The following is an 18,063-nucleotide window of genomic DNA, read 5'->3' as shown; positions in this document are numbered from 1 at the left end:
CAACAAAAAATTCCTATAGTTCCAAACCTTCACGACCCAGTACATTTTATTTTCTAAAACAGATCTGAAATAACTTTTTTCAGATCTAAATTTCAGATCTAAAATAGGTTGTGAAATGTTTAAATGAGGCTTGGATACTTAAAGTATCGGTAATTTCAGATCTGAAATTTTGTTTTTTTTTTGTAATTTCAGATCTGAAAAATCTATTTCAGATCTAAATGTTGCAATGCAAATGTAGAGTATAGATGCATATAAAACAAAAGTATAGATGCATAAAAAATAAGCACAGTTGGCCGAGTGGCCTAAGCTAACGCCGAATATATGTGTTAAATAACAGTTGACGTAGGTTCGAGTCACCCACCTGTCCATGTATTAATATACTAAAAACGGGGGTAATATCCTATTTGAACTGTTTTTCGGTTCTAGTTCCGTTCAGCCCTGATTAAGACTGACCGCCAAAAAGAGCAATTTGTCTCAAGGACATTACCGACCGGTTCTTGTGGCTAGCTTGCGCCGATTTGTACCAAAAACGAACAGATGATAAAAAGTTATATGATGTTTTTGATCGATAGAGAATGCCGAAATTTATCTATTTGCCTGAGTTATTTACCGAAAAATATCTCTTACTAATTTACGGATTTGGATCAGTTTTTGGAGATTAGAGCGGGCATATTTTGGCGCCCCACAAGGGACGAATGGTTTGGTCAGTTTAAGTCCACCGTTGATTCCGCTGTTCTCACCGATGATACGAAACTGACATACTTAAAAACGCTCGTAACAGGCAAAGCAAAAACCGCAATTGTGGAATTTAGTTATAGTGGCGTTATGTACAAGGATGCACTGGCCACCTTGCAACGGAAGTTTAGGCAACCACATGCCATTGTTGGTGCGCATCTTGATAAGCTGAATACTTTTCCTCCACTTAAGATGCACAATTCGGAAAATGTCATTAGTTTCTCCTCTGCCATATCTGGCCTCGTAGCAATTTTCAAATCATTGTCTTTCAACGATGATCTAAAGAGTGTTAACCTGTTAAACCAAGCTGTTAGTAAACTTCCGCTAACCTCAAGGAGGCTTGGTCAATGCATACTGTTAGACATAATTGGCAGCGACCAACACTCTTAGACTTTAACAACTGGTTGAAAGAAAAGGCAGAGGGGCATGAAAGATTACGTTTACTCACATCTAAGGCAAAAAACGAGGAACCAGTTAAACCAAAAACAACCAAAATTTTTGCAGCCAATAGCCAGGTAACTAGTAACGCTCAGGATAAGTCTAAGTTTCCGCCATGCGCTTTTTGTAAAGGTAGTCATGCATTGTGGAATTGTGCTGTTTTTAAGGAAAAGAATGCTACTCAGCGAGCAAAATACATAGCTGAACAGAAACTTTGCTTCGCTTGCCTCAATGGCAATCATAGTTTCCTGCAGTGTTCTAGAGCGAAAAAGTGCCCGAAGCCAGAGTGTGATAGCACACATAATGTCTTGCTCCATGGAGCCGAAGGAATATTTCCTCGGAAGGAAAATTCAAATGTCTCGAATAAGGCTGGAACAAACAAATCCAAGGAGAATACAAACACTTCCACCCATGCCGCTGTTAGTGATGTACATGACATTGAATCTTCTAAAGGGTTGTTGCCAATTGCAACACTTGGTGTATCCTCGGATGTAACCAGTCTCCTGTCGTTGGTTCTTTGTGATAGTGCATCGACTCACTCCTGGGTGTCTTCGTCACTCGTAAACCGTCTCGGCTTAGTAGGGGAGCGCGTTAACTTGTCAATTAGTGGTTTCAATTCAACCACCGTTGTTGAGACTCAGAGGGTCAAGTTTACAGTTTCCTTCGAGCCGAATAATAGTGATTTCGTATTTTCTCTCTGTGCATATGTTAAAGACAATATTCGGATTGGTTCCGAATTAATCAATATTGCTGATTTGCAGAATAAATATCCACAATTAGCACCTATTAAGCCCACTCAAAATACTTATGAGGACGTTGAAGTTATTATCGGACAAGACTACTACCACGCCGTTAGACCCATTGAGTTCACCTTGGGAGATGATAAAAATTCACCGTGTTCCATTCGCCTACCGATAGGTTGGGTCATAAGTGGTCCGTTGCCGCCGTCCGTTAATTCTACTTCTTCGTGTTTCAAGTGTGTTGTTGAAGATTCTTCTCTGACCGACCAGATAAAATCCTGGTACGAGTTGGAATCGTATGGTGCTTTCAAACAAGTCGATGCCCGTTTCAAACAAGTCGCCGCGGATAAACGTGCTTTATCCATCCTAAATTCTGAAACCGTTCACAATGGCGAAAGATACATTGTGCCTATGCTTTGGATTGATAGTAATGTCAGTCTACTAAACAACTATTACTCGTCACTCGCCCAGTTTAAAACATTGGAGAGAAGGTTAAGTAAAGACCCTGAGCTGCGCGAAAGATACGCAGAAACAATTAGAGAGGACATTAGGAAAGGCTGTGTCGTTGCCGTCGAACCGCATGATCCACGTAAGCGTTCCGATCGCGAGTGGTATCTTCCGCACCATCCCGTCGTAAACCCGAACAAGCCGGGTAAGGTGCACCGAGTCCTTAATGGGGCTTCTAAGTTTCACGGCACATCCTTAAATAAGTCCTTATTGGTGGGTCCGGACCTACTCCAAAATTTAATTTTTGTACTTTTGCGATTCCGTCAACACAAGTACGCCGTCTCCGCGGATATAGAGGGTATGTTCCTCCAGGTAGGAGTCCTTGCCCGCGATCAAATTTCGTTTTTTGTGGCGGGAGAATACCACTTCCGATGTGGTAGTTCATCAGTACACTCGCCATATATTCGGCGCACGGGATTCGCCTACGTGCGCCAATTTCGCGTTGCGAAAAACAGCAACTGATAATATGTCCACATACCCTGAGGCCACCTCAGTCGTAAATGAAAAATTTTACATGGACGATTACTTGGATTCATTCGAGAACGTTACCCATGCAATTAAAATTAGTCGCGATTTGCTTTCATTACTAAAATTGGGAGGATTTAATTTGACTAAATTTGTCAGTAATGCTGATGAAATCACTTCAGCAATGAACCCCGAGGAATCCGAAATCTCATCATCACCCATCAAGGAAATATGTAACGGTGCCGAACAATCATCACACGTCTTAGGTCTTAAGTGGGACCATGTAAAAGACACATTGGTTGTTAGCAGAGGCGTGGATCGTCCTCTCGATAAAGCAATAACTCAACGAACCGTCTTGAGTTTCGTCTCTTCTGTGTTTGATCCTGTTGGGTTAGTAGCTCCATACACAGTTAGGGCCCGTCTTTTACTTAAAGATATTTGGAAAATCGGTGGTCAAAGTTGGGACGACGAATTGCCACAAGACATAAGAGATAAGTTTCTCGAGTAGCACTCGGGTCTCTCTCTCTTAGGGCAATTGACTATTCCCCGTTGTTACTTCACAGAGCCTGTTGATCAAATTGAGCTCCACATGTTCGGTGATAGCTCACAGGACGTTTTCTGTGCGGTTGGATTTTTGCGTGCGCGACTCTCGAGCTTGCACAAAACTCAAATATCCTTCATCTTTGGTAAAGCTCGCGTTGCGCCCATGAAAGCGCTATCTATACCGAAGCTAGAGCTTCAAGCAGCTCTGCTCGCCACACGACTAAAAGATGATATACTGACCGCCCTTACCGTCTCTATTAATCATGTCTACATGTGGACAGATAGTACAACAGTTTTGCAGTGGCTAAACTCCACTGAAAAATTACCTGTATTCGTCGCTAATCGTGTCGGCCAAATCCTCGAATCGACCATTATTGATGAGTGGCACCATGTTCTGAGCGGCGATAATCCAGCTGATACCGGTACGCTGGGGATTTCTTCGGAAGCCCTCAAAGATAGCAGCTGGGTTATTGGTCCGAGCATTCTCAGGACTACTGATTGGCCGTTTATACCCGACGAACGTGTAATCAATAAAATTAGTTTGAAGGGTCCTTCTTGTGATGTTGATAATTGCTTGGAGAAATCATCTTCCTTCGTCACCGATGTCACATCCACCAAACATCACGAACACGGGTTCAAATGGGAAAGGTTCAGTTCCTTTACAAGATAGAAACGAGTAGTCGCTTTTATGTTGAGGATGTTGCCTTCACATAAGCATTTTCGTGGTAAGGACTTACGAATCACAGACCCCACTGAACTTGATATTGCAGAAAGCAAACTGATTCATCTTGCTCAGATGGAATCCTTCCCCGTTGAGTTAAAAACACTCATCGCTGGCAAACCTATTAAGAATAGTAGTAAAATTGGCGCATACTCGCCATTAATTGGTCCCGCTGGAATCATTCGTTCCACCGGACGGATTTTGCGCTTAGTGAATACCGAGTTTGATACTAAGCACCCAATAATACTTGACTCCCGACATACCCTAGTTCAATTGTTGGCCCGCAGCGTCCACCACAAGCATTTTCATCAAGGTTTAGATAACATGCGCTCCGTTTTAAATATGAAATATGCAATACTTGGGTTGCGTCGACTACTTCGGTCTATCGAAAATCAATGTGTAACATGCCGTAAACGCAAAGCAAGTACCATCCAGCCTATTATGTCCGATTTACCTGTCGAACGTCTCGGATATAAGCAACCACCCTTCAATCATACGGGTGTGGATTACTTTGGACCGCTTTATGTTCCAGTTCGCAGAAGCACTGAAAAAAGATGGGGATTTCTTTTTACTTGCCTCACCACCAGAGCTGTACACCTTGAGATTGTACCATCTCTGGACACCAGTTCTTGTGTCATGGGCATTGAACGGTTCATTGCGCGCCGTGGTACGCCAAGCACAATCTGGTCGGATAACGGCACGAACTTCGTTGGTGCGGAAAAGGAATTACTTGCCTGCATCAAGAGCTGGAATGGCATGGCTCCGACCATTTTTGCACACAAAAGTGTTACTTGGAAATTTAACCCGCCAGGCGCACCCCATCATGGCGGCTCCTGGGAACACCTCGTCCGAAGCGTGAAGCGCGTGCTGTACGATATCTTAGGCAGTAGGCGAGTCACTGAAGAGGTGTTAGGAACAACACTCTGCTTAGTTGAGCAGGCTTTGAAGTCGAGGCCAATCACTCCCGTTAGTACTGATTCACGTGAGTTAGAAGCGTTAACCCCAAACCATTTTTTGCTTGGACAACATGCCACAAGCTTTCCTTCGCTTTTACCCGGGGAGCACTTCGATCACAAGAAAAGGTACGTGCAAGCGCAGTCATATGCTAACGCGATTTGGTCTCGTTGGCTTCGAGAATATGTTCCCTCGCTGAATAAGCGTGTCAAGTAGCACACTCATTCTGACTTCACTCTTAAAACAGGCGATCTCGTGTGGGTGATTGAGCCCGATAGTCCGCGTGGGTACTACCTTCTTGCCCGAATTGTCGAGCTAAACTACGGACAGGACGGTTGCGCTCGATCCGCCCTTGTTAAGACCGCAACCCGTGAAGTCACTTGGCCGACCGTTAAGCTCGCTCCGGTTCTTCCTTCTTCAGGGGGGAGGATGTTGCAATGCAAATGTAGAGTATAGATGCATATAAAACAAAAGTATAGATGCATATAAAATAAGCACAGTTGGCCGAGTGGCCTAAGCTAACGCCGATTATATGTGTGAAATAACAGTTGACGTAGGTTCGAGTCACCCACCTGTCCATGTATTAATATACTAAAAACGGGGGTAATATCCTATTTTAACTGTTTTTTGGTTCTAGTTCGGTTCAGCCTTGATTAGGACTGACCACCAAAAAAAGTAATTTGTCTCAAGGACATTACCGACCGGTTCTTGTGGCTAGCTTGCGCCGATTTGTACTAAAAACGAACAGATGATAAAAAGTTATATGATGTTTTTGATCGATAGAGAAAGCCGAAATTTATCTATTTGCGTGAGTTATTTACCGAAAAATATCTCATACTAATTTACGGATTTGGATCAGTTTTTGGAGATTAGAGCGAGCATACTAAAATTTAGTTAACCTTGATTTTTTCAGATCTGAAAAACCAATGATTCTGACACAATTTTTGCTGTTTTTGATTTTTTGTATTTGATAGCTTCTGCTGGCTACTAACAGGTACTCAGTAAAGTCTCAAGTTGGAGACTGCCAAAATATGTTTCCCCAAGCATGAGATAAATATTAGAAACGCATAATAAGCGCATGAATAGCAAAAACTTGATAGGTCTTCTAACAGTTTTTGAAAACTTTTGAACACAGTTGAACAAGAAACTTAGATCAAAAAATACAGTTTGTACCGCTAGTTAATCTAAATATAATTGCGTATAGCAGGAATGTCAAAAAACAAAAACTCAAATTTTTGGTCGAAATGCATAAATTATAATTTCACAAAAGATTTCTCAGACTTGATTTCAGAAGTAAAAAAATTTCAGATCTTGCACAGAAAATCCCCTGGGTACGGGTATCAATACTTTCAATTTTGTCTCCCTTCACATAAATTATATAATTATATAATAAAAATAGAGACGGTAAGACTAATAAAACTTCACATTGTCTTTGTCTAAATAATTATCTTAGTTAACCTTCAAATTGTTACATCATAGTTTAAAATTGAGCACAAAGGTTTAGAGATACTCAGTTTTTTTGTTAATATCATTATGCTTGTATTGGTTTAAGTAAAACATACTTCCCGTCAATGTTTTCTTATCTTTATTTTACCGATAAACAAGATTTTTTACTAAGCCTGAAGATGACGCCAGGTGAAAACCTAACTAGGATTATTTCTCAGTTTTTCATTTCTTTGCTACAAAAGTACGTTCTTACCCGAATATGAGTGAAGATTTTATGAGGTTTTTACTTGTATGGCTTAAAATATACCTTGACTTTGAATTTTCTTTCGTTCAACATGGTGAGTTTGTGTTTTAATACAAGACCATTATTTACAATGGTTCAGAAAACAGAAAAAAAAACTAATTTTATAATGTTTAGAAATGAGTAAAAACACTGAATTTGAATCCATCTTGAACTGGGGAATAATTAGAACATCACTACAAGAATGAGAGTACAATCAGTTTTAACAAGTACCAGAAAAATTTAAGTTTGAAAAAACAAAAAATTTTTGATAGCAAGATGCGTGCCAACAAAGCGTGCTAAAAACACGGGCCAGTGGAAAATTTCTCGTTATAGACCATAGAATACCAAAGTTCGCCGCATAGATGCTAAGCAAGATGTCTAAAAACAACGAGAAACAAACCTTTTTCAATAGCAAAAACCCAAAGTGTGTAGCAAGCCTCAAGTATTCAATCAAACCAGGCTATAACAAATAGAATCCACAAGGAATCATTACACAGCCATATATGTCGAAAGCGGACAACTTTCTTTTGCCAACAACACCCCTTCTGTCCGGAAATTACTTTTCATTTCTTGGAGAAAAAAAACATTGGCGGATAAAAAGTTGCACAAAACGAATTTATTTTAGAAAATGAGATATCAGGATGAGAATACCGTTCGAAGAAATAACAGCCTTACCTCAATGTTCCGATCCCATCAACGGGAAAGTAAAAAGCCAACTGAAAAAAAACAATACAATTGAACTGGAGGAGAACTTACAGAAGATGAAGTTGAAGAACGAAAAAGATAAGAGACTCGTGAAAGATCTAGAAAAAAAATGGGAAAGGAAATTCAAGATGCTAAAATCAATGTCGAGGGGAATTTAAAGAGCGTCAAAAAATAAATAATTATCAAGCTTACGTATTAAGTTTTATACTCTTTTCTATGATATTTTGGTTCATTTTTACTTATACCACTTACAGTTTGTGTTTGAAAAATGTATGTAACTTGTGTGAAGGTGTCTGTTGATCAACCATTTTCATTTTTTTCTTCTGTGTTTTTTTTTTTAAAAACTGTTTCACTGTTAAAATAAAAACCAAAAAGATTTAATCGGACCGGATCTTAATTTGAGAAACCGTTCTCAGAAAATAGCTTATTTGAGTGTTGATAGTTCAGAAAAAAGATATTTGTTTTACGACTTATCGTAGGTACATAATTAAAACAAAAGCCTTTTAATTCAAGGTAGTATTTGCAAAACTGCAACTCACCACTTTTGTTAAAAATTTGGCTGAAAGAAAGGAAAGAAAGAAAGAATCAATGAGAAATAAATTCTTTCTTTCTTTCCTTTCTTTCAGCCAAATTTTTGACAAAGGTGGTGAGTTGCAGTCTTGCGAATACTACCTTAAATTAAAAGGCTATTGTTTTAATTATGTACCTATGATAAGTCGTAAAACAAATATTTTTTTTGTGAACTATCAACACTCAAATAAGCTATTTTCTGAGAACGGTTTTTCAAATTAAGATCCGGTCCGATTAAATCTTTTTGGTTTATAATTTAACAGTGAAACAGTTTTCAAAAAAATGAAAAAAAAAAATGAAAACTTTTGTAGCTTTCCCATGCTCAGTATTTTCGAAGTGCGCTAAAAAACATTAACTATCTTTCTAAGTGAAATTTAACAAAGTTTCAGAAGCAACTTAGAGACTTGAAGGCAGACAAAGTTTTTTTTCTGAGTTGAAAAACAGATTATTATAGCAACAAGGACCGTTTTTTTTTCAAAGTTTAACAAAATAATCTTTGAGCTGACGAATAACCCGACTCTATCATCAGTTTGCTTCGGAATTTGCCACTAAGGCACCGTTTGGAAAATCTTGCGGGAGCAAATGCGGTCGTCTCAATTTAATTTTTCTCTGCGTATATTTTTAAGTTGGACGACAAAAAATGTAATTGGAAAGGTTTTAAAAATTTTTTCTTATATGATTTTCTGGATTAATTGAACAATCTCTAACCCTCCCCCGCGTGGGGCGGGGGTGTAGAGGAAGATTGATCAATGGATACTTTGAGGCAATTTTATAGCCTATTGAAAAAGTTTGCTTATATGAAATCATGCTCCAGACTTTCCAACGAATCGTGCTCCAGGCTTTCTCAAATCTAAGAAATTCTAATGCATTGTTTCAGTTTTTAGTAGGTTGAGACTTGTTAATATCTACACCGAAGACGTCCCTTCTGGTAGGGTTATTTTTGTTTCAATAGCAGAAAAGTTAACCGCGAGCAATTTCTTTTCGTGTTGGTTATTGAAATTGTGTTTTAGTATTATGAACAAACAGCTGCACGCCAAACAAGCAGCTGCACGCCAAAAAAAGGATCCTCGAAGGTACGTTCAAATGGGTAAATTAAAAACATTAAAGCACACACAGTCTTATATAGCAGAAGTTTTGGCATGACATAAACAGCATACTCAACGGACTTCTGCGTTCTTATTGGTGATGCTCGTTTTTACCGCGCAACGTCAGAAAACCGGGTTGACTCAATTCGCCGAAACTGCTAGTGATGCAATTATATGCATACAACTTGTATATGACTACCCGCACCAAAGTTTCATGGGTAATAATCGATTATAATGGATTTTCATTGACTGAAATGTTGTCTATATAATCGATTATCATAGCATATTTAGTTCACCTAATCGATTTTTTCCATTATAATCGATAATTTTTGAAAAACTTAAATCCATTATAATCCATTATAATCAATTATAATCCATTTTTGCTTTCAATATAATGGATTTTTATTAAATTATGATGGATTAAGTTTTGTAAATAATGACTCTAATTTTTGCAACTTTCTGCAACAAAACTCGAACGAACACGTTCGTCCAGGGGCGGCCAATATGTAATAGCTTTCCAATATGTAGTAATTCTCCAAAAAGTGCTCAAAAACAGCATTTTTGACCAGTTCCTCGCGTACCCCCTCCACCCCCCCCCCCCCCCCCCGCCCCAACGTAACGGGTAACTGTAGTACGGGTAAGCGTCGGGAAGGAGGAGTTGGTGTGGGATCTATAGGCAACTTTTTGAAATTTTTCAAAAACTCAATTCAAAATAGGAATAAATGAAATTAATTGAGAGAAGAAATAACTAACTTAAGTTTAACAAAATTATGAAAAAATGAAAACAACACAGGGGCGGATTTAGGGGGGGGGGGGGAGGACGCGATTTAATTGAAAACAACCCAACAAAATGAAAACAACACAAAAAAAAAGATTTGAATGATTAGATTATAATCCATTATAATCGATTAAAATGGATTATTTTTCTTTTGATAAAATTTTTTGAAAATAATCGATTATAATCGATTATATTGGGTTTTTATTGATGAGAAAATTTTATCATTATAATCCATTTTCAATCGATTATCGATTATTTTTGTTGATTTGTAGAGACTGACAATGGAAATCCAATATAATTGAATTTTATCCATGAAACATTAGTGCGGGGATCGTCAAAAAACTGCAGCAGAGTTACTCAGCGCAACTTAAACATTAGCAACTTTTATCATTCAAGTGTTTCCGAGCTTCTGCAGTTTTTAAATCAGTGTTTAATTGTTGTTCTTTTTGATAAGTATATATTATCCCGGATGACTTTTTTGGCGATGAAACAAAGTGTTATAATATTTAAAATAAAAAAAAATCAGGGTGTTTTTGCTTAATGCAAAATACTATAGTCATAGAAATCCATACATTAAAGTAGTGATACCAAGATATTTCTCATATCTAGAAAAACTCTAGTCCCTCATACAATCGTATGACAGTTGATTGTCAAATGTCAGTGTCTCGTGTTCACTATCAATAAAACCACCCGGGTTGACCTCCATACACCAAAAATGTTTATCATTTAATTCCATACATCAAGTGTATGGAGAAAATGCTTGCCCGCATCCAAATTTAGGCGCAAGTAATCGATTATAACGGATTATAATGATGATTTTTTGACAATTATAATCGATTATAATTACCAAAACTAGGTCTTTAAGGGATTTATAATTGATTATAATCGTGATATTTTCCAACAGATTAAAATCTCTTATAATCGATTATAATTAATTATAGTTACAACTAAAAACCGTTAAAATTGTAATCTCTTATATTGCCGAAATTTTCCTATATTCGAATGATATCTTATGGGTTATTCTTTTTGTGCCAATAAGAAAAACTCTAAAAGAGAGATCTGTTGAATACTTTGCTTCATCTGAACACAAAATTTTACCACGAAACAAAAGTATCATAGAGATCCTTTCCTATGAGTGGAAAGGTTCTCGCGGTAGATGAAAAATAAATTTTCCAAATCAATCATGAAACTAAATCAATTTGCTGATGTTTTGGTGTTTAAAAACGCTTAAAATATGCATCACAAAGCAACTCTAATGGGGAAGAAATGAAAAAAAACTTATAAAATTGAATTAATTGGAAAACTTTTAAAATATTTTTCTCGTTTTTCATAGGAACCAACGCCCACAAAAAGCATCAAATATAAGCAATTTAGATAAAATTTCGAAGACAAAAATGGTCAAACAAAAGGAATTATAATTCATTATAATCGATTATAATGGATTTTTGTGCAAAACTAACGAAATAGAAATTTGATTAAAAATAATGGATTATAATCAATTATAATCGATTTGTATCGAAAAATAGACGAATAAATAATCAATTATAATCAATTTTAATGGATAATATTTAATTTTAGTTTGATTTTAAAAAGAGAGATTATAATCGATTATTAATTGATTAAAATCGATTGTTTCTCAATTTTAGTGAGACTGGTACTAAAATCGTAATATAATCGATTATTAACGCTTGAAACTGGATGCGGGTGTCATAAAATTTTCATTCATTTTCGAAAAACAAAAGAAAAAAATTAAAACATTTCTGCGGCTTTTTGAGAACAGTTGAACAGACTGGAGACAAAAAACTGATTTGAAATTTTTTTTGAAAAAAAAGCTTACCTTACAATTTCCAATAACGACACAAAAATTTTGAATATTTTTGACCGTAATTTTGAAAATTTGCCCCAAATTTTTTTATTTTGTTTTCAATCGCAAATTGAAGTTTGTACGCAAACAAAATTTTTTGCATGCAAGTTTTAAATTTTTGTGTGCATAACGTCGTCCTGGATACGATAATTTTGGCTTTTTTTTTCAATTAATTTTTTTTTCAAAAACGCCGCTGAATATTCTTATTTCTTTTGCATGACGTGTTTATGTATACCTTGATCAATGTCTGATAATTTGAAAATTCAAAAAATTTTTAAAATCATCATTGAAAAACTTAGCCAAAAATTAAAAGTTTGTTACTTTTGTTATATCATTTATGAAAGACAGCTCGAAGACAATTCAGGTCGTTTTCTATGCAATATAAGGCAAGACCGTCCAACTTTTGGTGCTTTGAGTAACCAAGGTCTTTGTCACTCGTGTTTGTTGAAAAAATAACCGAATATTTGTCAGAAAATAAAATTAGCAACAAAAAACAACTTTTTGGCTTATGGAGAAAACATCTATCATACAATTTATACAATTTCCATTTATGGGAAAATGTTTATTATAGAGTTTTTATACAATTTTCTGTACGTATGGAATTGTATGGAATTGCATGAAAATAAATTTCTTATTTATGAGAATTGTATGACAAGCATTTTTTGGTCAACCCGGGCACCTACACATCAGTGTCGAATAAAACTGGTCTTGAAATGTTTAATGTTCAGGAAAAGATATAGCAAGCTACTGCTAGTATTGCTAACTGATCTGATGATATCTGCAGTAGCAGATTTATGGGGGGGGGGGGGCGCCCCCTCCCTCTTACGGATTTGACCCCCCACCGACCCAAAGGGCCCCCCTTTGTGCTATTTTGAGATATCCTTTTATGGCTAACTGACCTTAAAATGTTTCTTAAGGCGCCCTCGGCATCAATCTATACTAATTTTGAGGGGGGAGCGCGCGCCAAAAAACGCGATTTTTTGCTCGACATTTTTTAAAAAGCGCCTTAAAACGCAATTTTTTGGCCTTTTTTCACTTTTTTCAAAACTTTGCCTGCAGCGCAGAAAATATGGTCAAATTAGCTTCTTTATAAGGATTTGGGAGAGCTCAGAAAATCTATATTGTCAACCTAAAAAAAGTCGACAAAACTTATAAAATTGAAAATTCGCCCCCCCCCCCCCCCCCCCCGCCTCCTGGAGAAATTCCTTGATCCGCGCTGGTTATTTGTCTCGTTGATTCATTTCTGAAGTTTTTCTTAAAATGCTCTAAGCTCGATGAATTAAATCAAAAACCAAGACAAAAGTTTTTGCATTCTTTTAACCCAAACTTCAAGTGTTGACATGATTCAATTTGTATTTGATCGAAGCCAAAAAGATTAACCAGTTTTAGAGAAAAAGCAAGGACTAACACCTTTTTGTCGAACAGTTTTAACTAAAGAGCCACAAAAGCGCAGTTCAGAAACCTATTTTATTTGTATCGAACAGTTTGAAAAAATCGGAGGAAGTTTGTATTAGGGTGTGTTTTAGTTTTTATTTTATCTTGTCTTTCACGCAAAATCAGTAACCAGAAGTAATCATTGGAATTGATCGAGTGATATATCATATTAAAAGTCTTTCAGTCGTGATTTAAAGGAAATTGAAAATGTCCTAAAAATTTTCACGGTGTCGAGAAAAACCATAGTACTGTTTTGATTTTGGTCTAGTTTCGTGCTTGATTTAAGGCGCAAAAACATAATTTTAGTCGATTGAAATTTGAAATGAAAAATATCACAATTTCAAAAGAATTTGGCAAAAAAAGCAATGATGACTCTTCAATGATTTTTTTCGTTTTTCTAGTCACTTTGCTTCAGAAACTGTAGTACAATTTACCTATTTTACTATATTTTACTATTGCTGTCGAATATGTCCAAGTTTTACTTGCTCGTTCAGAAGGTATATCGCAAAAAATGATACTTATTTGAAAACTTCTTTTTTGTATTTTCAAAAACCATGATCGGAACATTCTGTGCAATTTGGACAGTTACCGACTTAATTTGCTGATGCTTGACTTGGGTCGCTTACAAAAACTTAATCATGCTTAATATTAACTTTACTCCACTAAACTCAAGAAAATATAGCAAACGTTTTTTAAAAAAAAGAATATGTTTATGATTTTTTCTATAATTATTTTTTGTATTTCTAGTCATTTTATTCGTTTTTAAGCCTAATATTGTAAATGTAGTTGATATTTACAATTTATATAATGTCTGTCTCAGTTTAGGTTTTTTGAAAGTTTCATCAAGTCTCTATAATTAAAGTCAAAAAAATGTTTCCTTAAAGTTTTTGCATCATTCAATTTTACGTGTAAATGTAGTTGTTGCAAAAATATTCTGTAAAATTTGCCTAACAGTTTGGCGTTCAGAATTCATTTTCATTTTTTCGTGCATAGTTCCGGGTAAAACTAGGATAGTTCTATACCGATAAAAACTAATCATAATCAAATTAATAACTGGTTTTCATATCGGAGATGTTTCAAAAGTTTATTGTCCATTTGATTAAGTCAGATATGCAAGGACATCGAAAGTTTTAATAGGCCTAGTCAAGTGATGCTTTAATTAAGCAGTACAGTTTCTAAAAAGTACTATGAAATTTCTTCTGTAAGGTAATAGAAGTTGTTCTAACTCTAAAACCTCAGTTTTAGAAGAAAAGATCAATCATTTCTTTGTTATTTGTGATGTAGAAATCTCAAAAGATATGCGAAAAAAAAAGTTTTTTTTTCTTACTAATTTTAAGATTGCTGACTGTATCAGCTAATCTTAAAAAAAATAGAAAAAAATGAGTACATTTTTAAATCGTAGACCTATTTTTTTAGGACTTTTACCAGAGGATTTTTTTGTTGGTTTGATTTTTTTAAACTCTTTAAAAATCCAAATCAAAGTCTCGGAACTTGAGTTCTTGTGAGTTTCAATATTCAATTCTTCATTTAAAACTTAAATAATTGTTTCAAACAGCTCCTGTTTTTGCAATTCTTTAACTGGGAACATCTTGTCGGTTTCTTAAAATTCTGTTACAGACTGCTATGTCCGTTATCTTAAAAGGATTCTAAGAATTTGTTTTGTTTCTTTTTAAGTGTTGTAGTGATGTTTTATTAGCTGCGTCGTACACTTTTAGAATGGGTTGAATGTGACTAGAAAAAGGTTTCAATTAGTTGTGCTGTTGTTAGTACGTCAGGTAATCAAATGAGCAAGCCATTAAAAAAATCACAATATGAAAAATTTTTGTGACGAGAAAACAATATGAAAAATTGAAATCTAGTTTTGCGTCGTTGTGATAGCCCATTAGTATACAGGCCTTTTTAGTATCATCTGTTTCTTTTTTTATACTGTCTGCGCCTATGATTATTTTTATAAAATTTTTTGTTTATTGTTTTGTCAAGGTTCAGAGTTGTTGTATTTGCTTTCTTGTTGTATCATCAGCGTATAAGTATGTCTTCACTGAGCTTGCAATCGTTGGTAAATCATTTGTCTTTAAAATGAGCAGTAGTGGCCCGAGGGCTGAATCCCGTGGAACTACACCTTGACTAGTTTTCAATTTTGATATTTCAGAGCCTATTTTGACTACTTGTGATCTGTTTGTCACATGTGATTTCAACAATGCCAGCATGGGACCTCGTAGTCCCCAGTTTTCAGCTTTTTGTAGAAACATTATCAAACATTTTTTTTGATGTCAATAAAAACGCATGTGTCTTATTGGGATTCAATTCCGAATCATTTCGGATATCTTCAACGAAGTTCACCAAAGCATTTGTTAATGACGATTTAGGTTTAAACTGAATTGGTTTTAGTCAAAATCTTATTAAGCATCTAAGAAATCATTTTTATATTGATGAGTAGTTTTGAAAAATTTCTGCTGAAAACTGGTAAAGAAGATATTAGCGGCCTAAAATTATGTGGATTTTTCTCTGTTCCACTTTGATGAGATTGTATTTTTATGGCTAATTTACGACAGTCTGTCTTGGAAAACGTTTTGTTCTAAACATTTGCTTAATAGTTTTGTCAGAGTAGTAATTATTGCCATTTATACTCATACAGACTAACAAAGATATTTGTAAATGATGCGTTTTAGGTGAATTGTTTTCCACAAAAGCTGCAAAACTAATGTGTTCAGTCAAACAACTTGTCGAGGAGCTAATTAAACGCTATCATCAACGCAGTCTACTTCAAATTTAAAAGAAAAGTTATCGATAAAAGGATGATAAGACAACAACAAATGCAAGGCTAAAATGAAAAAAAAAACCTTGTAGTGGAAAAACCAAAAAAACTACTTTGACTGCAAAAATACTGTGATACTGTGCAAAATTGCTGAAAAATACTGAAAAAAAATTAATAGAAGTTTTTTTTTCGTTTCAAAAAAAAATAGCAGAAGTTTTATTCAAGTTTCAAAAAAAAGTAACTAAAGGCAAAACTATTGTTAAATAAATCATTTTTGTTGGTGAGGTTTTGATAGAGTTCACTACCCTGCGAGAATCCATTCAAATTTATTCAAATCAATTTTTGAACACAACAGTCAATTTTTTTACCTTAAAAATCCGTCTAAATCCACTAATCGATATCAAGTTGAATATCTAAATTGCTTCCGTTGAGTAATTTTTGCAAAGTATATCTCCACAAAAACTGCTTAAATCGATTTAAATCCCAAGTTTGTCAGTGCGAGATTTTAAAATACTTTTTGACTACCTTCTGATTTTTTACGGGGCTTGCCTAGACTAACTCCCTAAATTTGAACCCAAATAATTTGTCAAGTCCAGCTAATTTTTTTAGAAAAACTTCAAGGCAGCTGTGAACAAATGCTGTAGCAAAAGCTATTCTATCTTGGAGAGAGTAGAAAACAATAAGGAACATGTCAAACAGTACCGATTTCTGAAAACTCGAGAAGAAATTCATAACTTATTCAATGGTGCCTCAATTTATTATGATGAAACTAGTATTGAGGCAATGACGTCCAGCAGTGGCAATGTGGAGTCGCAGGTCTTTCAAAACAACGATAGCGCTCAAGATATGGCCATGGAAGTTCAAAGAGGTCAACAGGTTTCGGTTACCAACGGTGTCTTACATCCAAGAATAGGTATGTCGTTTCCTCCACACCCAGTGCATCTCACTAGCACTCAAAATGTTTCCCATGATTCCAATTACGAGATGCCCGCTCAGCTGCCGCATCAAAACTTGCAACATGTCTCAAATGGAGCAAATGAATTACCCATAATTTCTGGTACAATGCTGGGCGACAACAATTTTGACGCTACCTATGGTCCGAACAATTCAAGCGCTAACACGATTCCAGATAACGTTAACTTGGGTCCGAATGGTTCAAGCGTTTACGCGATTCCAAATAACTCAAACATGATTACGGGTGCAACTGGTTCGAACGTGACTTTTGATTCACATACGATGGGAATCAATTCAACTAATACCATGCATTACACGAGAGAATGGATTAACTCAACTTCTGAAGGGCATGGTCATTTGAATATTATTGCAGAGCAATCAAGAGCAGATGAAGATTTTACTGGCGAAACTTGGAATGACCTTTTACGCTCCAATCTTAAACAACAATACCAACAAAGAAAACTTCACGAGAACGCAAATTTGCTTTTACGTTTCAATCAGGAGAAATCATTATTGATAACGTTTCATGGACGACCGGGTAGAATAGACCAAACACCTATGCTCACTGAACAAATTGATGGAACAGAGTTTGGAGGATTTCGCATTCTGCCTTGGTGTGACTCAAGAAACCTGCCAATAAAAACAAGCAATACTCAACAGTTTGGACCAACCACAGGTAACCAACATCGGTTCTTTCTTTTTGAAAATGTTTTTTTTTGCAAATTGTATATTCTGTTTTTTTTTTAAACCGATGGGGTTCAACCAGACAGTTTAAGCAATAAAAATTAAAAATTGTAATCATCTTCTATTAAACAAAATCAGAAATTTTTTGTTGTTGATTTCTTGTCTAAAATTACATCAGACTGATAGATTTCAAAGAATATTCGTAAAACAATTTTCTTAATAACACGTCAATTGCAGAAAACGTACAGTTGAAGCAAGTACTCCCCTAATTCAACTTCAATGGTTTGAGTTAGATACGCTTGCAATTAGTAAGCGTTTTCAAATCAAAATATATATATTTTTCGGATTAAAAACTAGTTTAATAAATTCACTGAATCATTTGGGCAAGATTCCATTATGCAG

At 35.7% G+C, this 18,063-nt stretch overlaps 1 protein-coding gene across 1 annotated transcript in view; it reads left to right on the top strand.

The window, feature by feature from the left end:
* The window catches only part of LOC134843791 (uncharacterized), a gene marked incomplete in the record, with an annotated part of 54,814 nt that overhangs the window by 25,452 nt on the left and 11,299 nt on the right, over window positions 1-18,063 (top strand). The window contains 2 exon segments of the mRNA XM_063860070.1: window positions 9,118-9,180; window positions 16,633-17,653. Of these exon segments, the coding sequence (XP_063716140.1) occupies window positions 9,118-9,180; window positions 16,633-17,653 (1,084 nt within the window).

The sequence above is a fragment of the Symsagittifera roscoffensis genome, chromosome 4 (assembly GCF_963678635.1).
Source record: "Symsagittifera roscoffensis chromosome 4, txSymRosc1.1, whole genome shotgun sequence".
Taxonomy (NCBI): domain Eukaryota; kingdom Metazoa; phylum Xenacoelomorpha; order Acoela; family Convolutidae; genus Symsagittifera; species Symsagittifera roscoffensis.
This window is presented reverse-complemented; position numbering and strand designations above follow the sequence as displayed.